Source organism: Pomacea canaliculata, linkage group LG3 (genome assembly GCF_003073045.1).
Source record: "Pomacea canaliculata isolate SZHN2017 linkage group LG3, ASM307304v1, whole genome shotgun sequence".
Lineage (NCBI taxonomy): Eukaryota > Metazoa > Mollusca > Gastropoda > Architaenioglossa > Ampullariidae > Pomacea > Pomacea canaliculata.
Window position 1 is genome coordinate 16175839 of NC_037592.1, and position 23611 is coordinate 16199449.

The 23611-nt window shown below is 36.6% G+C and overlaps 3 protein-coding genes across 3 annotated transcripts in view; all 3 read left to right on the forward strand.

Annotated features, from left to right (window-relative positions):
* The first annotated feature begins 3721 nt into the window (after positions 1 to 3721).
* LOC112558590 (MAM and LDL-receptor class A domain-containing protein 1-like) lies at positions 3722 to 7456 on the forward strand. The gene is made up of 6 exons (XM_025229131.1): positions 3722 to 3859; positions 4113 to 4374; positions 5519 to 5615; positions 5932 to 6075; positions 6372 to 6580; positions 7093 to 7456. Exons 2-6 carry the CDS (start codon positions 4234 to 4236, stop codon positions 7243 to 7245), a joined length of 744 nt encoding a protein of 247 aa, XP_025084916.1. The 5' UTR covers positions 3722 to 3859; positions 4113 to 4233; the 3' UTR covers positions 7246 to 7456.
* A 271-nt stretch (positions 7457 to 7727) lies between these two features.
* LOC112558967 (MAM and LDL-receptor class A domain-containing protein 1-like) lies at positions 7728 to 16288 on the forward strand. Its single transcript, XM_025229743.1, has 16 exons — positions 7728 to 7833; positions 8520 to 8782; positions 9058 to 9142; positions 9353 to 9436; positions 10069 to 10209; positions 10729 to 10997; positions 11550 to 11654; positions 11978 to 12089; positions 12279 to 12505; positions 12818 to 13021; positions 13455 to 13545; positions 13947 to 14158; positions 14441 to 14658; positions 14850 to 14907; positions 15136 to 15247; positions 16113 to 16288. Exons 1-16 carry the CDS (start codon positions 7728 to 7730, stop codon positions 16286 to 16288), a joined length of 2463 nt encoding a protein of 820 aa, XP_025085528.1.
* Positions 15142 to 23611, forward strand: part of LOC112558572 (MAM and LDL-receptor class A domain-containing protein 1-like) — a 39580-nt gene continuing 31110 nt past the window's right edge. Inside the window, exons 1-12 of the mRNA XM_025229112.1 lie at positions 15142 to 15247; positions 16113 to 16256; positions 16983 to 17239; positions 17517 to 17610; positions 17979 to 18104; positions 18577 to 18824; positions 19024 to 19249; positions 19732 to 19854; positions 20109 to 20363; positions 21007 to 21159; positions 22560 to 22813; positions 23174 to 23264. Of these exons, the coding sequence (XP_025084897.1) occupies positions 17099 to 17239; positions 17517 to 17610; positions 17979 to 18104; positions 18577 to 18824; positions 19024 to 19249; positions 19732 to 19854; positions 20109 to 20363; positions 21007 to 21159; positions 22560 to 22813; positions 23174 to 23264 (1711 nt within the window). The 5' untranslated portion in view covers positions 15142 to 15247; positions 16113 to 16256; positions 16983 to 17098. The remainder of the gene's footprint in view (positions 15248 to 16112; positions 16257 to 16982; positions 17240 to 17516; positions 17611 to 17978; positions 18105 to 18576; positions 18825 to 19023; positions 19250 to 19731; positions 19855 to 20108; positions 20364 to 21006; positions 21160 to 22559; positions 22814 to 23173; positions 23265 to 23611) is intronic.

A 23611-nucleotide genomic window follows, 5' to 3' on the forward strand; every position in this document is an offset into this window, starting at 1 on the left:
AAGGCCTAAACCAGTTGGAGAGCTAGGGAGATATATTAAACAGACCTATCATGATGTCATGATCTTCACCTTTTTCTGTACATGTTTATGTTTGTAGGCATATATCTCTTGAGCAGAATAAGGATACTCTTCCAGCTTTAACGAAATAATATCTTTTACTAAGCTCTATCCAGTTAACAGAAAAAAAATTGCACCCCACTAGCCCATTGACATTTGAAAACCATTGACCATGAAATATTACCTTTTTGTCCAGTTTGTCTTGCAAATTGAGACTTCCAAACTAAATTCTTTAACATATTAAAACATCAATCTCAAATTGTTCATGTTTTCAGACTTCATTGGCAAATTTTATTTATTGATTTGGAACTGTTATTTATACCTGTTTCTTAGTGATAGGATACCATGCACTATAAAATTGGAATAACACTAGTAAAGCTAATATTAAAACTGCAATATTTCTCTGCAGCTAATAATGACTTTGAACATGGTTTTGGATTATGGACCAATCCAAGTGTGGGGGATAAGTTTGATTGGATGATAGGACAGGGTTCAACAGGCACACTGTTCACTGGACCCAGCAATGACCACACGTTTGGCTCATCACAAGGTAAAAGAGTTTTCTTCTAGCTCTTTACTTCATCTCTTTCACCATCTAATTTAGTTAATATTAAGTGGATGGGGTGTGTGTGGGGGAGAAGTGGGGAGGAATGTTTGTGCACATGTAATAGTAGTCAACTCCACTTTACTATGATTGTATTTGCTTGCAGGACACTATGCTTTCATTGAATCCTCCAATCCCAGACAGCCTGGAGACTATGCCTGGCTTCAGAGCCCTGCCTTAGAACCTTCTGCAGCTCTTTGCATGTCATTCTGGTTTAACATGTATGGGGAAGACACTGGTTATCTCAACATCTGGATACGTCTCACTAATGAAACTATGAACTCTGCTGTAAAGGTCTGGTCAACTTTAGGTGACCGTGGGCAAGGGTGGACTTCAGGCAGAGTTGGTTTTGCAAGCAGTCTGCCAATCTATGTAAGTGACTAAGTTCAATTATACTTTTTAGAATAAGTGAAGCTTTTTGATATACATTTTTACTTAAGCTTCTTTTCCAGCAAGAATTGGCTTGTCTTTTTTTCTTGCTAGGTGGCTCTTTTATGCAGGTACATGAGAAAAAATTAGAAATATATTTTTCAAAAATCTCAGCAGTATTGAATGTCATTCCTCTTGTGTTTCTATTTTTATGGCAGGTCTCATTCCTTAAATTTCTGATGTTTTTTTTTTTCAATTGTTTTGTTGAAGGCATCCCATTTTTTTCACAGGTCACATTTGAGGCTACAAGAGGTGATGATGAAAAAGGTGACACTGCTATTGATGACATAAGCTTCACATATTCCGCTTGTGCTGGTAAGAAATACACCGTCATCACATCTAAATACTTCAGTAATCAGATAATGTCAGATACAGGGATTTTCACACTAGTGTATGAGCATTTCTTTAAATTATTGAAATCATTAATTTCATGCACTTCTGAAACTGGTTTCAACAATTTATTAATCCTTGGCTGGTGCCTAAACCTGCATCTATCAGAATAGCAAAATAATAAATACAGTTTTGTTCATAAGTCATTTTGTGAAGTAGTAGTAGTAATAATAGTAAGCAGAATGCTTGTACATATAGTGTGGAATCCCAGCATGTGGTCAGGGTCTCCATGTTCCACATTACCCGACCATGATAATGAAGTATTTGGGATAGATAGGGGAAGAGTGTAAAAATAGCCATTCTCTCACCAAGTACACACACATGCATACATACACATGTGATACATACACACACAGAGGAAACAGAGAACTGCACATGCATGTGTATATAATTGCTATGAAAGTGTAACCAACATGTCAGTCCCTGATGGCTATGTAGGGGTGGGCTAGTTGTACAAGAACACAACGAAGATGGAAACTGCCGCATAACCGTACATTTTATTCAGAGTCTCACTCGGCGGCTGGCCTGTCGTCTCTCCACTCTCACTTCCAGAATCAAAAAGCCCCTCTCAACTGTCAAGCTACACTACTTATTCTCTCCCCGTCGAACGTTCCAGAACCATCCACCCCGTTTTCCCATGGTCTCGTCCCAACCTTTCCCAGCCCCCGTGGCGCCAGTGGACACACCAACCCCACCCTATCTGGTCATTGTCTCCCCAAGTGGCTCAGGCAACTTTATAACAATAGGTCCAGTCATCAGTAGCCACAGGTGGGCAGTTCAAGGCTGGCCACTTCTCAAGGGACAGTCCTGGGTGCGTTCGACTCCTACCCTCTACAAACATACACATAAGTCAGTAAACAAGGGACAGTCCTGTGAGCTGTTCGACCCCTACCCTCTACAAACAAAGACAACTTAGCACACTACTAGAGGGATACAAAAGCATAGACTTTAATGCTGTAGATCCCCAGGTGAAAGAGTGGTACCTCAAACAGAGGTACTTGCTCATCAATCACTTGTTGCACTAGCTTGATGTTACTAAATAAATCAGTTTTTAAAAGCTTAATGTGTGCTTTTTTTGCATGCTCCTATGCATATGTGAATTTTCAGTGGATCCACCAGAGGCTTACGTTGGGTACTCGCCATTTACTCTTTCTACACAACAAACCTTATCTACACCAAGTAAGTAATAAAAGTAAAAAGTCCTTTAGTGTATAGTGTCACATTTACCACACTACATACATTTCTTTCAGCTTTCTATATTTGTATTATATTTTTAGACTAACTGCATTACTGCATTATTCCATAATTAATTGAATGAAATCCCCAAATCCCTCTGGTGATAGGTATATCAAAAATCTTTAAGATGTCAGAAGTAGAAATTCCTAGTGCCTTGAAGAGATAGCATCGACTCTGTCACATGTATCACATACAAATTATACCAGGCTGCTATATTTTTTTAAAAGAGAACAATAGGGCAAGAATTATGTTAAAGAGAAGTAGCTTAGTTGAGCTGTTTCAGGAAGGATTTTTTTTATTAGATCACATCCCATTGGCTATGAAGTCTTGTATAAGTTTGTGTTAGATTTGGAAAGTTAATTTTCTGGTTGTATAGATTCAGACATTGCTGTGTTGTTTTCAGTTACCGATTTCATGAGCATTACTAAATAGATAGATGAATATACAATGTTTGCAAAACTTTTATATTTAGCACTTGAATCATTGAGCATTTATTGAGGATGGCACCAAAATACTTTTTTGCATATCTTAAAACACTTTTGTCTGGATACTTTCAACATATTTTTATCAGTCGATTTACTATTTTATGTGGATTAATTACAATAAAACATTTTGTGCTTATACTTCTAAATTAGCATGAATCATGTTTGTGTCAGTTATTTTTAAAGATATAAGTTTTTGAAGCTGACACAAACTGCATAAATATATACATCAGTGAAGTGGTAAAGGCTTCTGAAGCTTACAAAAAGGATAAATTACAAATCTTAGGTCACTTTCACTGAAGGGCAAAATCTAACATCTTGAATGTGTTAACCTCCTTCCTTAGCCTCATCCATTTCTGTACAACAAAAAGTTATAGCTACTATTTTAGTGTCTGTCTTATATGTTTTCATTCAGTTATGGTCATTTTCTTTGTTCTTTAGTTTTATTTAATTTTTCAGTATCAACTAGTGTATTATAAGACAACTTGTAGCAATAAAATTTAAATACATTTTTCAGTACCATCCCCCTATGACTGTAACTTTGAGAAAGACTTCTGTCAGTGGACTCAGGACACTTCAGATATCTTTGACTGGACACGAATTGCAGGACCAACTTCCTCTCAAAACACAGGGCCAGCAGTAGACCACACACTAGGAACATGTGAGTTTTCTTGCAAAGACAACATTTTGTTTGTATTTTTTGTTTCATCCAGGAGAAAAAAAGACTAAATAACACCTATAAATGTATTTAGAGTTGTCCCTTTAATCACTTATCAAGTGATTTCTGCAACTCATTTTATCATTAACATTGATTTTTATTTTAAAACTTTCAGATTCCCATCAGATAATACTTACACTTAATATCACTTTAGAATATTCTGGCTAGAATTATAAAAGTATTTTGTGATTTTCAGCAACTGGTCATTACATCTATATTGAAACATCTGAACCTCGCCACCCCAATGATTATGCTCGCTTGCTATCGCCACAATTGAACATCAGTCCACGAGGGCTTGTCTGCGGTTCTGGTATCACATGTATGGTCCATCAATCAATAGTCTGAATGTCTACATACAAACAGCTAGCAATCTTACCAAAGCCTGGACACGCACTGGCACACAAGGAAACCAGTGGTTATATGGGGAAATTTCCATCGCAGACTATGACAAGTGTCAGGTATCAAGATGATACTATTGTACAATATTGTTATCATCTTTTTTAATACCTGCTTAAAGTTTATACTCTAGCACCTTCATATATGCATAGGTATTAATGCAATTTGATTCTGCCTTTAGATGAGAGAAAAAAACTATACAAGTAAACAAATAAACTGAAAATACTGGGTCATTAACAAACTTCAACTTGGTCTTTGAGATTAAAAGTCAAATATTAACTTACATTAGGCAAGTTTCAGGAGCACAGAGATGAGTTTTAAAATGCAGATTGATGGCCTGGTTTGTAGAGAAAGTGAAAGCTTTAACCCTTTGAGGACCATAAGGATTATATGGATATAATTTTAGTTATGCATGCATATCGAAAACAGCCTTATTTATATAAAGTCAGTGACATACTACACTAAATTGCTTCATGCAAATTTGGCTGCACTTTGTTGTTTCAATCGGAGTCCATTTAAAAGTATGGGACAAATATGTCCCTTGGTCCTCAAAGGGTTAAGCAATACCTACAAGCAAAATTATTTTTATAGTTTGAAATTTTTTATTATTGTCAAATTTTCATTATTTTCAAATCAGTATATTTCATTCATTAAAAGGAAAAAAAAATTCTGGTTAGATCATGAAATATAAGCTTGTGTTTTGGAAAGAGTTCAAGAACTTTATTTTCTGTGACCTCACAAAGAAATGTCTTGAGAACTGAACTGATTCACAACACTGAATGGGTCATTATAATCCAGTTAATTGGCCAGTACATCATTGAATGGACTGTCTTACTATGCAAGCACACATTGTGAATGGTGTGAACAATGACAATTAGCTAAACGAGATACGTGGTGAAGTTGAAGCAAAGATGATACTACTTGCAACATTAAAACTTTACCTCAATTTACAGTTTTTTTTGTTGCTGCTGTTGAGAGACTCTCTCATAATTCAGAATAGGTGAAATTAGTGTTCAAACAATAATATTCAAGGGTATAAGCCATTAGCATTTCCTGCGCACTTTCATTTCATAAACAGCATAGAAATGCATTTAATTTTATGTTTCATAATTCACAATAATTGTTAAGACTGTACATGCCTTAATCTGATGTCATTATGATTTATTATATGTATAACTTAATATTTGTATTGACTGTTTTGCCCAGATCATAATTGAAGCTACCCGTGGGAACAGCTACTTAGGTGACATTGCAGTTGATGACATTGGTTATTCAAACACACCATGCATGCCTGCTAAAACAAGTAAGAAGACATTTTGAAAATATTCGGTATTGTTCCTAAGCTCATAATATTTCATGTTAATGTGTAAAAAAACAAAATAGAACATTACAGCCAATGCAACTGATAGTTGTGTGGATACTGAGTTTGGTTTGTCCTATTTTGATTTACTGTCTTACTTCTTCATAAATGTTTCTGTGGTGTGTGTGTGTGAGAGAGAGAGAGAGTTTGAGAGAAGAAATAGAAAATATATATGTGTAAATATAAAAATATCAGGGCTTTTTTTACATGACTATGAAATTCTTTTCTTGTCATTTTTTACCCCATTTATGATTTTTAGGTAGTCTGTGTGACTTTGAAGATATTACACTATGTGGTTTCACACAAGACAAGAATGATTCTTTTGATTGGACATGGAAAGCTGGTGAAACAGTCACTGGCTTTACAGGACCTAGTGCTGATCACACTCAGGGAACTGCTACAGGTATTACCTTATGCAAGAAGTCATATTTAGACAAACGTTTATTCTCACATGGAAAAAACATAAGGCACTTTGCTTTTTATTTTAAAATGAAGAACTTTCTGGAGTGTGTGGTAACTGATTGAAATGAGGAGAATTTTTTTTTTGACACAGCAGATATAACTGCTAATAAGCAGTAGTCACATTTTATGAAATGGAAGGGATCTGAACTATGTAAGTGCATTCCTGTAAATAAAATGAATCTAAAGCAGTTTATTAAAATGAATAGTTTTGGTTGATTAACAATTTGTTTTGCAAAGGGCATTACATGTACATTGAATCCAGTACTCCGCAACACCCTGGTGATCGTGCCCGTCTGGTCAGTCCCACATATCCACCAACTATTGGCTCCTGTCTGAGCTTCTATTACAACATGTATGGCTTGACAATGGGTACACTGAAGGTCTATCTAGCAGGAACAGGGCCTGCTGCACCTTACCAACTTCTTTTCCAAAAGTCAGGAAATCAGGTTAAAGACATTTGTCATATTTTGTTCTTTGACAGAAGGAATCAAGAATATTTAAATGTTCTACATGAAAACTTTTGTGGTGAATAGCAGTGATGCCTTAAGTGTAAAGCTTGTGATGTAAAAAGCTACAGTATCTGTCTTTCTGTGCATGTGTGTGTGTCTGGGAGCATAAGCTAGAGGTGCGAATGATAACAATAGTAATGAGGATTTGAATAGTGCTTTTCCAATGATTTCCTCAGAGCACTTTACAGAATTGATAAATAGACTGAATCACCCAGTCATGCACCATTTGATCTTGATAGCTGATGATGACTGTGTTTCACCCTACTTTGAAAGAGTTGTTGACCCATCAAATAAACAGTTCAGTTCTCTCTCTCTTATGAAACATTGGAGAATGAGCAGGTCTGTGATGTGTTTTATTCAAGATCTTTTACTGTCTGCTACTGCCCAGAAAAAATGGGAAAAAACCAGCTGAAATATACTTTCCTGCTGACACTCCATTGTTTTCTTAGGGCAAGAACTGGCTGATGGCTGAATCAGAGGTTGAGAGCCCAACAAGCTTCAACATCTACTTTGATGGTATTGTGGGCAGCAAATATTACAGTGACCTTGCCATTGATGACATTAATCTCCAGACTGGAAGCTGCCAGGGAGATGGTCAGTAGAGCTTTTTCACATAACTAGTTTCATGGTAATTATATAAAAATCGAAAGTTGATGTAACTTTTTATTGTAAAAATCTTTAAAAGTTTTCCTTTTTTTTTTTTTGAAAGATACTTGTTAGTTATATAAAGTTATATAATTTATATAAAAGTACATTATTTTGTTTCAGATTTTAGTTAACAAAAACATGTGATTTCTTACAGATCCAAATCAAATGTTTATATGACAGAATTAAGCAACATCTTATGAAGATGTAGTTTTTGTGGCATCAGTTAATTAAATTAATACATTTCTTTTGAAATTTTCAACCTGAAAAATGTAGTCAACAGTCCCAATGGAAGATTCTCCTGTAGCATTTTCCCTATCCATAATTGATGCAATTTTTGTAAGCTCTCTTGCTTCATTTCATTGAGAATACACTGTTGTCTCATGTTTCCATTATGTAGGTGCCTGTGACTTTGAAAAGGGACTGTGTACATGGACCAATGCGAGAGGTATTGACCAGTTTGACTGGATTATTGGCAGTGGAGATTCAGGCAGCTCTTTCATGGGCCCAGCCCATGACCACACCCAGCTTGAAGGGGATGGTGGGTGAGATCAGACATTGTAGTATGAAATAGATTAGCCACCTGTTGGAATGGTTGATGATAACAGTTAATCTTAACACCAGAAAGACTGGAGAAGTTGCAATTTTTAACAACTAGAAATGAATTCACTGGAGATTCCTAGGTCACAACTGTGATGAAGATGGTAAAACACCACCATAGTGACAATAATGCTAAACAATTTTTAAATTTGACAGTTTTAAGTGTGTGGGTGTGTGCATGTATGTGCTATGTGTAGATAGTAGAATGAATATGTAATTTTATTTGTGCATATATATGTGTGTGGACATTAAGTGCTGAAAAAAATATGGAGAATAAAAACAAATGAATCGGAAATAATGGATGCCCAAACAGCATAAAACGCAGAGAAAAATGGAGGGAGAGATGCTGTTATGAAAGATAATATGATTAAGAAAATACCAATATTCTCATACGCTAGTTTCATTAGTGCCTCCTATTGGAAATAGTGTGTATTGTATTAATATGCTTTAGAATTGCATAGTACAATTGACTTGCCTGTCTTTATTTCATAAAAATTAATCATATAATAAAATTACTTTATATTCACTCATTCATAGATGAGGTAATTGTAATTAATTTGTGTAATATCCCTTTTGAGAATTCTTGCTCTTTAATTTTCTCTGATTGCAATTCTCCACTTTTACATTTCAGGACACTACCTATTGATTGAAGCAAGCAGGTCGCAGCTTTTTGGACAAAAGGCCATTCTCCAGAGCCAGACATTTGATGCCACCAGCAGCAGATGTGTTACCTTCTGGTACCACATGAATGGCAATGGGATTGGCACTCTGTCTGTTGTTATGTTCACAACACACAGTAACACATCCACCACTCTCTGGTCTTTGTCTGGAAATCAGCAGGACCAATGGATCTTTGCCACAGCACCCATCAACAGTCACACTGAGCGCTATCAGGTAGAGGGTGTGTTTGTGTGTATGCATGCATGCTTATGTCTGTATGTATATGTGTGTGCATGCATGTGAGTGTAGATGTGTGTGTCTGCATAATTGTACATGAGTGGTAAAACTGTGAAGAGCATTACTGTACCATTCTATTAAGCATGAATATTCAATAATCATTGTAGTTTGCAAGGATGGTGAACGTGACAGAAGTTATAATGCATTGCTGCTGTCCATGGTTAGACACTAGTGCTTCAAATAATGCTGACTGCTTTGCCTTTTACTCGAAGATATGGATACAAGGAACTGTTGGAACAAGTTACTCTGGAGATATTTCCATTGATGACATTAGCTTCAAGCCCAGAATTTGTGCAGGTACATTTGGATATTCTAGTGTAGTTTATTTATAGGTGTAGAAATTGATGCTTTGGGATGTATTAGGACTTAAGTTAAAGAAAACAAGACCATTTGTTACATAAGACTGAGTCCAAGCAAAATTAATAGTTTCTTTAATATTTTGATACCCATATTTTTAAATTGTATTTATAATGGAGATTTTCCAGTTTCCTTGTGTTCTTGATTTAGTGAGTCCACAGAGTGCTTTCCCAGCCATTCAAACAGCAGTAACTACTTCTCCTATCCCCAGCACTACAGCTTACTTTATCCCAGGTGGGTGTCTTAGATCAAACATATACATCATCAATGTTATGATTATATTTGTTCAGCACAGTATTGTCTCTATATTTCTAAATCCATCACAAACATAGCAATATATCCAATTATGTGTCATTAAAAAAGTGACCTTCATTTAAAGTGTTGCATATTGAAAAGTACAGTGCATATAATTTTTGCAAGCCCGTGTGAGAAAAATGTAATGTAAAGAGTATTAAAATACAGGGAAGATTAATATGCAAAGGGTGGCTGGCCATATTGGAGGACAGCACTGTTTGTGCTGCATGGGGTCTAACTAGCAGGAGGTTGGGTGCAGCCCCCTCCATCTACACACAGCCTCCTCCATCCCCTTTGGACATTACAAGCTTATGCACCAATTAGCACTGCTGGCCGGCGCTGCAACCCAACCAGCCTTCAGCTGGCCTTCAAGCCACCCTCTACCACAATGAAGCACTAAACTGAGTAAAACATAGGGTCTGACCCTGAGATACCATGGGTTCATCTGTTATTTATGAAACATTTATCTGAATTATCTTGTTTGTGTTTGGATTAAGATAACTTTAAACTTAAAGAGCGGTTCACAGTCTTCCAGTCTGAAGACTGAAACAAGCATTTTCTTAACTCATCAGCTCCTACAGTCTATGACTGTGACTTTGAAAGAGACTACTGTAGGTGGCAGCAGGCTGTTGATGACATGTCTAATTGGACTCGTACTCAAGGAGCTGGTTTTGATTCAGCTGGACCCATTTATGACCACACACTCCAAAAAGGTCAGTGATGACTATGAACATACAGGAAGAGGAGATTCTTGGAATAACATGCATTTATCATTTATCAGCTTTGAAAACTGTCTTCAGTTTTGCATTAAGTAAGGGAAAAAGGTACTTGTTCTACTATTATATAATTTGATTAAGAAATTAATGAGTACTTTTGAAGTATGTTGAATGTTCAGTGTGTGTAAATTTATTTATTTAAGTACAGATTAAGGGCCTTCTCAACAGCTACAGCTGGGCCAAGACCTCAGTGAATAACACAGCTGCCTTGGTCAAGAACATGGCTCAGCAAACTCTTTCTAGCATGCAGGCCAAAGTATTACTTCATTACTCGTCAGAGCTTTCAGAATCTCTGAAAGCACACACGAGAATGTATATGTATACTTGTGTGCACACACATTTACACATACTCTAGCACATTCAGCCTTTATTTAATACTCAACAGATTTTAAAAGACAATGATGTAAAAGTGTTCAACAATGGCTTGCATCTGACTGAAGCTGTGTTTGTGTGCAGGTCCAGGATGGTATATCTTTATTGCACCCCCAGCTGTATCTCAAAAGAATGACACAGCACGCTTAGTGAGTCCCCTGATCACAGACAACACCCCACGTTGTCTTTCTTTCTATTACTTCATGTTTGGAGCCAGTGTTAATCTACTTAATGTCTATGTGAAATCATCGGGACAGACAGGCCTTGGAAATCTGGTCTGGCAGAGAAAGGGCACTCAAGGAGACATGTGGGTTCATGCCATGATAGAAGTCAAACCAACTTTAACATATCAGGTATTTTCACAGATGTATATGTACATTTTTCTTGTTGACTTTATCAGACAACTTGATCATAGGAGATACGTACTTACCTTTGCCCATTAACCATAATTTCTCCCTTGGCTGTTAGCCTCCAGCCTCCTGGCGTCACTTCCACACAGGAGGCTATTCCTTTTATGCTTGCTATATAATAACGTGACCAGTATTGCCACCAGTCTTTTCACATACCATCAAGACATCTGTCCTGTAGCTTACTCTTCATGTGCTTCAGGCTCCAAAAGCTTGAGACTTTAAGACTTTCCTACTGTGTGTAGTCATTGGATCTTCCGTGCCCTAAGCGCAGACAGACAAAGTCTCCAGCAAACAGCCAATGCCCAGTCCACTGTCTCCTTATATCTATTTTATGATCATGTCGTGTGGTAAGGTCTATTAAGAAATATAATTTTGAAGTTAAGTTTTTCTTCAAGACTTACCAAAGGACATGGTACAAAGTCCCTCTCCTATCCACTCAGTTTTAGTAAGTTGAGAAAAATAACTATTGGAAATGCTGGTCATTTGCTTATGTAGCAAGTGTCAAAGAGAAGTACCCCTTATATTGCAGCACCACCAGCAGGCTGGGAGCTTACAGCCAGGCCACAAAGTTTCACATGGTTAAAGGCCAAAAATAGCTATGTAACTTCTGTCATACCATCTGATACATCTTTTATTTTTTTTCTGTGCACACTGTGATATCACATTGTGTTTTGACTATGACATATAATAGCATGAATGGGAGGCTGTTATTCAACATGCCTTATTTGAACTTAAGAAGTTTTTTATTTCTTTAGGTTGGTGGTGAAATTGGAGGTTAGTGAAGGTGGAGCTCAGAGAAACCATAACCATGAGCATTTGCTTGATTTATAAGGATTGTTATGATCATATACTCTTATGTTGCTTTATTATGTTAAAATTTAAGAAAAATGCTTTAAAACTGAAATTGTTCTTCTGGTAAACAGATCATCTTGGAAAGTATTCAAGATATTCAAGGTTCCATTTATTCTGGGAATGTTGTTGCTGTTGATGACATTACCTTCCCAACAGTACCTTGCACGGCTCTTGTTCCACCAAGTAAGTTAGGTCTCTCTGTGTCCATGCTTCTGCAGTGTGTCTACATTAGGTGCTTATGAAAATAAGTAGGAATAATTTTTTCATTTCAATTCTTTTCATTAGTCTACTGTCACCTCATATATACCAGTTGTTCCAGTTATGTTTATATCAAGATGTGCACCATCACTTATTTCAATCAAACCTCTACAGGTACTGCATCTTTCAGCTGCGACTTTGAGTCCATTGCTTACCCTCTCTGTAACTTCACACAAGACACAACAGATGTGTTTGACTGGACATTAAATAGTGGTGGTACGTCCAGCACAGGAACTGGACCCTTTGCTGATCACACCTATGGAACACTTGCTGGACACTACCTTTACACTGAAAGTTCTGCACCACGCCATAAAAATGACACTGCACGTCTCATCAGCAAGGTAATGTGCTGAGTTACACTTTTCTTATTTTATTTTGATAAGCATTGCAGGTAGCCTTCGTTTTGAACTGATTTCAGTCCTGCCAGACTGACTGCACCCAGTCTGTGCACCACACCTTTGCCCACTCCTTTGAAGGATAGGGTGCCTCAGGGCTCTGTTCTTGGGCCTTTCTTATTCACTGTGTGTTTCTTGTATAGTTCACTGTCAGTTTGTTTGTAGTCTTTCTTGTGCAGCTCAAAGAGCTTGCATCCATATAGGATCTATATTTGGGTTTTTAAGCATCAAAATCATACCAAGAAATATGTATTTTAGGTTTTTAATAACCCTGCTGGCAACCAGAACTGCCTACGTTTTTACTACCATATGCGTGGAACTGGTATTGGTACCCTCAACATATATGCTTTGGCGCAAAATCAGCTACCTCAGATGCCTCTTCCTACTTGGACGCGGTCTGCTGATCAAGGTGCCTTGTGGAAGCAAGCTGAGGTCACCATTAATCTGATCAGCAATTTCCAGGTAAGTGTTCAGCTTATTAATAATGTCAGGCATACTGAGTTGTCTAAATGTGAGAGAACCTCAAAATCAAAATCACAAAAGAGGAACGGTTTTTGAGAAATTTAATGAAAACACTGAAACTCATGTTCTGAAACTGCCACCACCAAAATAAAAACACTGACACAGTCTTGTGTGCAGCCAATTAATTAACCTGTGCTTTATGCTGTTGTAGTGGTGACTTAAGTGTGTCTGACCAGATGAGGCACAGCTGTTAAAAGTACAAGCATAACGGGTGTATATTGACATTGGGCTAGTGATAGTGGTGAAAGGTTATACTTACAAAAAATTCCATCAATTTGATAAGGAAGGTGCTAGGTGTAAGATTCTGTTTTATTTTGTATTTCTTATGCTTAGCTGCAACTAATATTTAAATAAATTCAATTGCATTCTGCAGGTGGTATTTGAAGGAGTTATTGGCTCCAGTTACTTAGGAGACATAGCCATTGATGACATCACTGTTGCTAATGGACCATGCCCAGACACATGTGAGAGACAGTTGTTCCATTTACTTCAGATTTTTTTTACACTTTGCTGAATCTTAATCTGTGCAGTAAAGAAGAAATTGCTAGTTTTGAGTGAAAATCTGTTTGCTTTTGTCCTATTGTGTCAATAAGTGACCTGCTCACTGTTTCTAAATAGAAATGGCATGTTAACTTTATTAGATAGAAACTCCCTGTACAAGATTTGGAGTACTTCTCAGGCATTTGTTCTTAAATGGATTCATTGAAAGTCTCATGTTTCACATGTGTATAGCAAGATAAGAACTAGAGGGGACTTGTACAATCTGTTCTGATAGAAAATCTGGTGTCAAGAGACTTAACTAAATTGCCATATTGTTTAACAGTGCCATAACCTTTCCTGATTAAAAAAAATTCTTTCTTACTAGCTTCCTGTGACTTTGAGACCGGCCTTTGTCTTTGGACTAATGTTCATGATGGGACAGACAAGTTTGATTGGTTGCGAATGCGAGGCATCACTGACAGTCAGTATGTTGGGCCTGTGAATGACCATACACTAAATACATCCAATGGCTTTTATGTCTTTATGGAGGCTCAGCCCCCACGTGTAGCAGGAGATAATGCTCGTCTTGCATCTCAGGTACACATTCTTACACCAAGCTGCTTTCCTTCAGTGTATAAATGTACTTGCATCTGATGTGTTACTTAGTTGATCTTGGCTAACAAAGGCTTCTTGTTTTTTTTTTTTTTTAAGTGTTCTCTTTTTTTCCAAATAATGTGTAGTTTTTCCAAAAACTTTTGTTCAATTACAACAAATACTGTTTTTGAACCATTCATCCAGGTAATTGATCTAGGATTCAGTCTTATGCTGACTCATTATTAGATTGTTTCCTTTATGTCACACTTATTTTAATTGTTTCAGGTATTTCCTGCATCACCTGGACATGCATATTGCTTCAGCTTTTGGTACTATATGCATGGTGACCAAACTGGCACACTGTCGATGCTTATTTTGACAAATACTTCTGATGATAGTCTTTCTACAGAAGCAGCTCTCATGGTAATTGGAGGGGACATTGGGGACCAGTGGAACCGGGCCAAATCAACATCTCGACTGTGTACACAGAAAGACCCTTCCAGGTAATAAGACTAGCCAGCAAGAGACAGAAAGGGTTGCACTCTGTATGTTCCAGTATCATTGTCTCATTACCTAGGTCAAGAAATCTCATTTCCATTTTCCCTTTGTTGTCACTCAAAGTCGTAGTGCTCCCCCACCCCCTCGAACATCCAGTAAGTAGAATTCAGCACAGATTCTTTTTTTAATTTTGTAGTTGTCACATCACCCTAGACCAGCTGATATATTCAAAAATGGAAAGTTTGCTGAAGCTTGTGATAATAGCTGTAGCAACAATGATAATTGATGGTGGCATGTTATATATTTAAATAAACAATGCTGTTAGTGACAGCAATAACAAGATTGGAAATGATTTTTTTTTTTTATAGAAAAGATAATTATACATCTGCCTCAATGTCATTGGTTTGAATACATTTGTGAGAAAACTATGTAAAACATCTTTGGAAGATATATGTTAAAACATCTTCAAAATAATTTAACAGGTTATCTTAGAAGGCGTAGTGGGAAGTGGTTACCGTGGCCAAATTGCCATAGATGATACTGCCATTATTCCCGGAGATTGCCCTACACAGCCTGACTACACAGGAGATTTAGGTATATTATGGCCTGAAGTGATATTAAGACAGAATTTGCTCATCATTTTTCACATTTAATTTTTTTTTTGCACTGTTCCTGTTATCTTCTTTATTTTACCTTTATTAGAAATATATAATAAGTGCTTTTATCCTTATGCAACCAACTTGGCATGATCGATATGGTACCAAAGGAATTTTTTGGCTTGAGAAAAATTGAGTGTGTCTTGTAACTAAAAAATGTCCCTTTAGTCGGCTAGTCACCTGACATCATGACATTGCTCCTGTCCAATGTAAACATTATTGTGCTGTCAAAGATCTGAGCTTAACCTGTCAAGACACAGCACATCAAGAAAAAAAAGACAGTTACAATCAAGCACTCTACAACAAAGATTTTTCCAACCACTCTGTGTGGGTTTAGTAGCCAAGGATCAGCTGTGCGGTCTATCTTTGGGTTGAGTGGTATAAATTACTAAGTATACATTTCTAACCTTACTAAAACTAATTTACTCTAGGAAAAAATTTCTTTTCTGCTCTGAGAAATGTTTCCTTTTAACGGGATCACTTTGAATGCAAAGCACATGATTCCCAGTCTTTTTTTTATTGTATGACCTTCAGCTCAGGAAACTCTCTTCCTTTAAATGTCCCTCAACATCCTTCAAACAGAACTGCAAAATGTACCTTTTTCGGTGTACCATGAGCAGCTAGTATGACATCGTTTTATATTGGGGTGTATTACAATCAGAATTAAGTTTGATAGTGTCCATCTGCCAAATCATTTTACGTTGGTTGTGTGCTGTGGAAACATGAAAGGTCACATTAAGTTTAGAAAGCAGTGCATGGGAAGCATAGTTTCTTTGAGTGTAACTGTACATTATAAATTCCAGATGTCTACAGAGTCCAGTGCTCATTTGATAGCAACAGCATCTGTTCCTGGAAGCAGAGCACAACTGATGATTTTGATTGGAAGTTAAGGAGTCAGTCTATTTCAATAGCAGGTGCAGGACCAAGCAGAGACCATAGTGGTGCTGGTAAGATGTACTTGTTAAATGGATTACCATGATATTGTTCTCAGGAAGAGATTTGAATACAGTGATATAAAAGATAGACATATCATTTTTGTTGCTATTGAAACATTTCAAATTTTTGTGAATTTATCATATTTATAATTTCAACATGAAGTGTCTGATAGAGTTTTGGGTTCTCATTGTTAACTCTAAATATACCCCTTGTGAGATTTTTGCAGTGTTTTAGATTATATTCTGATAGATTTTTTTGTTTTTGCTCATTCTTACAATTATACAAGATACGAATACATTTAAATGACTAAAACAAAGATAGGTATTTATAATCATGTAGCAACTACATAGCTTTAATTCTTAGTATTGGCATTTATTGTCTTTAAAATTTCAATGATGGATTTCTTTGTGGATAAGCTATTGAATATGCTAGTAATGTGTAAATGAATATGCGAGAAAAGAGAGCTGACAGCAGTGATGAAAAACCATACTGAAGCATACCTGCCACTGATGCATATAATTTTCATAGCAAATATTTGTCACCATCACCCACAAGCATACACCAAATGCATGTGCAATAAGCAGGAAAAAAAAATGAAGGGGCAAATCATGACAAAGTATTCTATAACAAGAAGAATGAACTGATTTGTAAATTTGAGATTTCAACCAAGATGCATAGCTAACTTTACCCTTAAATTACCCTTAAGTTAACTGCCTTCTTACCATTTGTGTTTTTAGGTTCTTATGTCTACCTGCCATCTACACCACCACGCCCTAACGGTGATGCAGCAGATCTTGTTTCATCAGTCATAATTCCTGCTTTTGGGCCTGGCTGTTTTTCCTTCTGGTACCACATGTATGGTCCCAACCCTGGTACTCTTTCTGTCTATATGATTGTTCATGACCGGCAATCCTTGCGGTGGACTCGCTCTGGTAGTCAAGGAGACCAGTGGAAATCAGCCCAGCTCACCATTATCAGTGATGTTAATTTTGAGGTAAGGGTGGCTTGTCAACTTCTTGATAATTTCAGTGTTAATTGAAACTTACATCTAAAATCCGAGTGCTGTTTACAAAAGAATTGATTTCAGTCTACTAGGTGCTCTAATTACATTTTATAAAAATAATATAATAAATAGTGACTGAGAGAATGGGCAAAGAATGTTTAGAGTTTTGATATCATTTGTGTATGTAACCAGATTATCCTAACACATATAATATGTTTATTTATGCCTCATGACAATACCAAAAGCACAGCTTCATCATTGTTTTCAGATCATTATGAGAGGAACTGTTGGTGGTGGGCAAGGTGACATAGCTCTTGATGACTTTGCTTACAGCCTTGGTATTTGCCAAGTTTCAGATGGAAGTGAGTACCACACCATGCTACTTTTCTTCAGATTTTGTACCCATTTAGTGAATTTGATGCAATAGATTTTTTTTTTAAAATCTGTACCACTTGGATATGTAAAAGACAAAAACAGGAACCAAAATTTTATAGGTAAGGATATAATGTTCTTCAGTGGAATCCTGGACTATAATTGGTAATTCTTATCTGCACTTGGAGGGTCTCTGAAAATCCATGGCTGAGATAGGAAAATTGCTTCATAGATGTTACTTACTTTTGCAGCTGTTGAGATTTTGTATGTAAATATGCATTGTTCATTTTTGTAAAAGCAGTTTTGCAGCACCAGACTGTTACTTAGTGTATGTGCATGCTCACACTTATGTGTGCAGAGATGTGTGACTTTGAGATAGACATGTGCAGCTACAAGCAGCTTGCTTCTAATCTGCATTGGAATTACACTGCTCGTACAAACCATGCAGGATTGCCTGTTGATCATACTACAGGCTCAGAAACCGGTTTGTGGGTCATTTATACTAAATAATGTTGGAAAAAAGATGTAAAAAAAAAGTTTTATATTGTTGGCAGTGTTATTATACTTTACAATGATTGATTTTTTTTTTCCAAAATTGTCTAATCACTAATGCCAGTGCATATATTGATAACAATTTAAGTTATAGTTATGGAAATCAAAATTAATATTTGTAAAGAGTGGAAAATTAGCAGATAATTTAGAAATTCAAATGAGAGTAAATAATCTTCAGTCAAGTAATTTAAGTCTTATATTTCCTTTGTCATGTTTTTCTTGGGTTATTGCACCTGATAATGTGTTAAGTGTAACTGCTATTGTTTAGCGTTCACCGGTGCATTGTGGGTATCTTTGTTTTAACCTTTACTGAAGATGAAGCAATAAACAAGAATTTTAAAAAATATCAAAATATTTCCATACCGACCTGGCCAGTACGAAACGTTTTTTTAAATGATTTCCAGGTCACTACATAACACTCTCAGGCTCAGGTGGACCAAATGATGTAGCATCAGTGTTATCACCCATGTATGCAGTCTCTTCAGGCGAGTGTCTGCAGTTCTACTACCACCTTCATGGCAACAACGGAGGCTCCTTGAAAGTCCAGCTGCACATCAGTGCTGGTACATCTGTCATCTGGCAAGCCCAGGGCGAGCAAGGTGATCAGTGGAAGAAGGCTCAGGTCACATTAAAAACCATCAGTAACTTCCAGGTAACATTCTGAGTTGAGCGTGATGTGAGGGACAAGATTCAGTTATTATTCTTTAAAGCATTGAAGGCCTGCAGTGAAAGTTCAGTTTTATAGAAAGTGTGTCAAATGTCATCATAAATAACAGATACATATTATTTTGTGATGTACTTAGAGCCTTTGGATAAATCCTTCCTAATGCCATGATTTTGTTCTTCCTCAGATTTCCTTTGATGGTCAGATGGGTCCAGGGTCAGGTGATGTTTCTGTGGATGACATCTCTATCCTGCCTTATCCTTGCCCATTGCCAGGTTCCTGTGACTTTGAGAGTGGCTTTTGCTCCTTCACTAATTCTCACACAGATCAGTTTGATTGGATACGTGGTTTTGGAGCTACCACCTCGCAGTTTACTGGACCTAGTGCTGACCACACCACTGGCAGTGCTGAAGGTCAGAAAGGGCCATTTGTCAACATTGTATAGTATTATCTTAGGCAGAGTTCAAAAAACAGTTCTCAGATGTTTTAATACACAACATCTGCATTCTTTTAAGCACTTTATGTGCAGTTTTTCACACATATACAATGAAAAAGCAATGCCAAAGTAATTTTATAGTACAAGACTTGGTGCCTAAAGTCGGTATTCACACAGAAGGTACCTACTATAGTGACTTGAAAAAATTGTTTTTAATTTTTTTTAATCAAACCAGCTACCTGTATCACAGTGAACCTAACAATTACAGTCTAGAAATACAAATGGACAATGGTTTTTCAAAGGTGATGAGGTAGACCCTTCTGCAATCTGACAAACATGTTACAAAAATAAAGCCTCTTTGGGCCGGTTACCACATCAAAGACAACCATTAACATTAAAGGGGCACAACCTAAGGTCCAAAATGTGTTAAATTGAAATTTACAACTGTTGTGCTTGTAGGCTACTACATTTTCATTGAGAGCAGCATCAACCATACTGGTGACAAGGCTCAGCTTGTGAGTGAGACACTAGACCCCACTCCAGGAAGCTGCCTGATATTCTACTATAATATGAATGGTGCAGGTCCGTACCACAACTTTGAGCACACTTTCATTTAGGTCAAAGTTTGATAATTAAGGAATTCTCAGTTGACTTTATGGAATTCATTTTTGGTTTCTTCCTTGTTATCACTCTTGTTTTGTTTTTTTTTGGAGGGGGGGAAGGAGTTTATTATTTCTTTCTTGTTCTCTATTTACTATCCCACCAAAAAGCGTCATTACATTTTGCTTTTATACTTTTATAACGATCAATGCTGGTTGGTCTTCATTCCTCAACAGGTATGGGATCACTAAATGTCTACCAGTCCACAAACTCCAATCAGAAGCTGATATTCACTCAGACAGGTCATCATGGAGATGTGTGGCTTCAGGGATCACTTGACCTTACCTCCACCACACCTTACACTCTTATCTTTGAAGGTGTTAAAGGGGCCAACTACACCAGTGACATAGCATTAGATGACATCTCAGTGGCACGGGGTACTTGCTCACAGCAGTCATCGACCACCACTGTCAACACTCCAACACTGCCATGTAAGAATGCATGTTTTGAAATTAATGAAAACCTCAAATAATGAATAGAAATTTGATATACTAAAACACTGTTGCTTTATAATAAATGATAAGAAGAAGCATATATATATAGCACATCTCCATCAAAAAAAATGAGCTAGGTGCACTGTAAACATGCATGCATGTGAAAAAGGAAGTGAGAAGGAGAGAAATATATGCTAATGAGTTTAAAATAACTTTTTAAAGGCTTCTAAGGGTAACCTGGTTGTTAGTACATGCAGCTGTGGTGATAAAAAGCTGCTGATTCAAGAAATTTTGGGCCTCTGCCTGAAAAACGTCCCAGTAGCTGTCTAGTGGAAATGGGTACTCAATTCATCAAGGAGGGTAAAGGTGGCAATGAGAGGGGTGGGCCACAGCAGCTGTCTAGTGGAAATGGATATCCAATTCATCGAGGAGAGTAAAGGTGGCAATGGTCACATGCAGGCCCTAGACATGGTGAACCATGGGAGGTCACTACTCTTTACTTTTTACCTTTAAGTTGAATGTGCTTTATAATCTGCTGCACTGTACTTAGAATTATAGATTATAAATTCTAGACCAGTGATATATTTCTTATAGAATACTTGTTTTTTACTTTGTCAAAACAACTTCTGTGTTGATTCAGCTTCATTACCAAACTTGAGCTGTGACTTTGAGGGTGGCTTATGTCAGTGGACACAAGATACAAATGACCAGTTTGACTGGACAAGACAGCATGGCTCTACATCAGCTTCCAACGCAGGTCCAAGATTTGACCACACAAAGGGCAATATCCAAGGTGGGGATTCTTATACATAAGAATCCAAGAATTTCATCATAACTGATAACTGGAAACCTTATTTGTTGAGGAAACCATTATTTGTCATTTGTTATACAAAAGACAATGTAACTTTCTAAACACCAGTTTAAATCATGCTCCAGGCAGGAAAGAGCATATATTGTGTGCTCTCTCTATACATATATATGCACATATTCATCATCTGCATAACAAAATTTTACATTCAGGTCTACATCCAAAAATATAAAAATTTCTGCTCTATTAAAAATAGTATTTAGAGCTAAAAATATAAAGTTCTCATTCTTTGTATTTTTCCTTTTAAATCGGCTTAATGATTTTCAAAGCAGAATGTATCTTGATTGTTCTGTACTTTGTAATCACAATGGTAGCGATCTCTGTTTAAACACATCTTGACAATGTTTGATGTTTGATAATGGATTATTCATTCCAATAGAAAATGCATGACAATGAGCAAACGTCATGAAATATGAATGACCTATAAACGATAAAACAGCTTAATACAATCCAGAGTGATACACCTAAAACAAGGCCCTGAATGTGAGCAGGTGCACACCTTTGAGAAAGTGCTCACTTGCTTGAAATTGCCTATTGGTGGTCAGAGGGAAATAAATTTTGTTGGCAAAATTTAACTTTTTGCTATAAAGTTGCTTTCCTTTAGGACTCCTATTTTATCATGAAGAAGTGTTTATAACATTTGCAAATCATTTTCTAATGATTGTTCGCTTAAGGAAAGATGTTCATCTTAGGTGTGGTGAACTGCCTGAGATGAGTTAATGAAATTTACCTTGTACCTTTTTCCATACAAATATGAACTTGTCTTATGCCCAAGAGTTTTTTTTTTTTTTTTGGTCTACACAGAATTTTAAGCTTATGATTAGAAGGTAGATAATTAGCAAATTTTTTTGTGCATTGTTGGTCATATGTGTGTGTGGGGGGGGAGTCCAGTCAATGTGGGCAGTATCTGTGTATGTGCTAGAAAGGGGGTGTGGAAGAGAGAGAGAGCATGCAAGAAAGAGGGGTAGTGTGTATATATATGTATATGAAGGAAATTTACAGGGGTGTATAAAAAACAGTGTATTTGTCAAATAATGGGCAGCCATCATCATGTCAAATTCCTTGTATACTATCACTTGGTCAATAAATAAATTCTTATCTTGCATATTTTTGTGAGCTAGTACTATCCTGTCAATTACAGTTTAGCAAGTTGTTAACTGTTCATGTATTTATGAAATGTGTTTATGAAAACTAGGGAAGAGGAGAAGTTAGAATGGATGGAAAGAAATATACAGGAGGGGGGAAAAAAAGACTTTTTGGGAGTCAAAATGAAATAAGATTTATTGGTCTTATTAATCCCATTCAACATCTCTTGTTTATTTCAGGATATTATGTGTATATTGAAAAATCACAGCACGCTGCCAATGACTCCGCCCGCTTACGTAGCCCCATTTTTAGTACTACAGGAGCCTCGTGTATGACCTTTTGGTATCACATGTATGGTGCTGATGTGAACCGCCTGAACTTGTATTTGGGTAATCCTGGACAGATTGGTACTCTTGCCTGGACAAGGTCTGGTAACCAGGGCTACACGTGGCAGTATGCACAGTTGGAAACAAAGGGAGCTTATGCTGCGCAGGTATGTTTCACTCAACATTTGATTAGAAATAATTTTATTTTAAGAACTAGTTTTGGACTTTAACGAAATTTTTTACTCTCATAAGAAAAAGCACCATTTATCATAATCTTTATTTATTAAGCCTTTATTCATTAGTATTTTGTTTTGCAGGTTATAGCGAGTTTTCAATTGTGATTTATATAAATATGTTTTGTTCTGTTTAGTCTTCTAAAAATTATGAGTGTATAAATCAAAAGTGCTTTCAATCTGTATTCTCTTGCAATATAGGCAATCCTAAAGAAGACATATTTGGTTCTATGTTTGTTACAAGCTTATATTTCATTGTAATTCTTATCATATGACTGCTGCCTCTTTATGCAGTATATATTTGAGGCTCTGTGTGGAAATGGAGACATGGAGGACATAGCATTGGATGATATCATTGTCCTAAATGGACCTTGCCCTCCACAAGGTAGTATTTACCTTAGGCTTTTCTCCAAGGATTTCTGTACTTAGCAGCAAGATAAACCATTCCACTTGAATGTGTACTTTAAGAGGACTAAATTTAAAAAAAAAATTGTATAGGTGGAAGAAGTGTATGTGCTTAAGAACTCAGAACAATTGTCTTGCTCCTTAAATTTACAAACCTTTCTGTTTTTATTTTCCTTCTTAATTTCATCTGCTATTCCACATTGGACTCGTTTATTTCTTTTATGGTGTTTAGAGTAATTTAGGCTGTGACCTTTCACGGCCTTTTATCCATATTTTATGTTATCACACTGATTCTCACAGTGCTCCAGTTTAATGTGTATCGCTGGC

Bases quoted from the DNA above. Each gene is read 5' to 3' on its own strand.
- LOC112558590 (XM_025229131.1), top strand. From the start codon at position 4,234: ATGTATGGTCCATCAATCAATAGTCTGAATGTCTACATACAAACAGCT. The intron at 4,375-5,518 runs GTATCAAGATGA...TGTTTTGCCCAG, and splicing joins CAGACTATGACAAGTGTCAG to ATCATAATTGAAGCTACCCG. The intron at 5,616-5,931 runs GTAAGAAGACAT...TATGATTTTTAG, and splicing joins ATGCATGCCTGCTAAAACAA to GTAGTCTGTGTGACTTTGAA.
- LOC112558967 (XM_025229743.1), top strand. From the start codon at position 7,728: ATGCGAGAGGTATTGACCAGTTTGACTGGATTATTGGCAGTGGAGATT. The intron at 8,783-9,057 runs GTAGAGGGTGTG...TTTTACTCGAAG, and splicing joins GTCACACTGAGCGCTATCAG to ATATGGATACAAGGAACTGT. The intron at 9,437-10,068 runs GTGGGTGTCTTA...TTAACTCATCAG, and splicing joins TACAGCTTACTTTATCCCAG to CTCCTACAGTCTATGACTGT.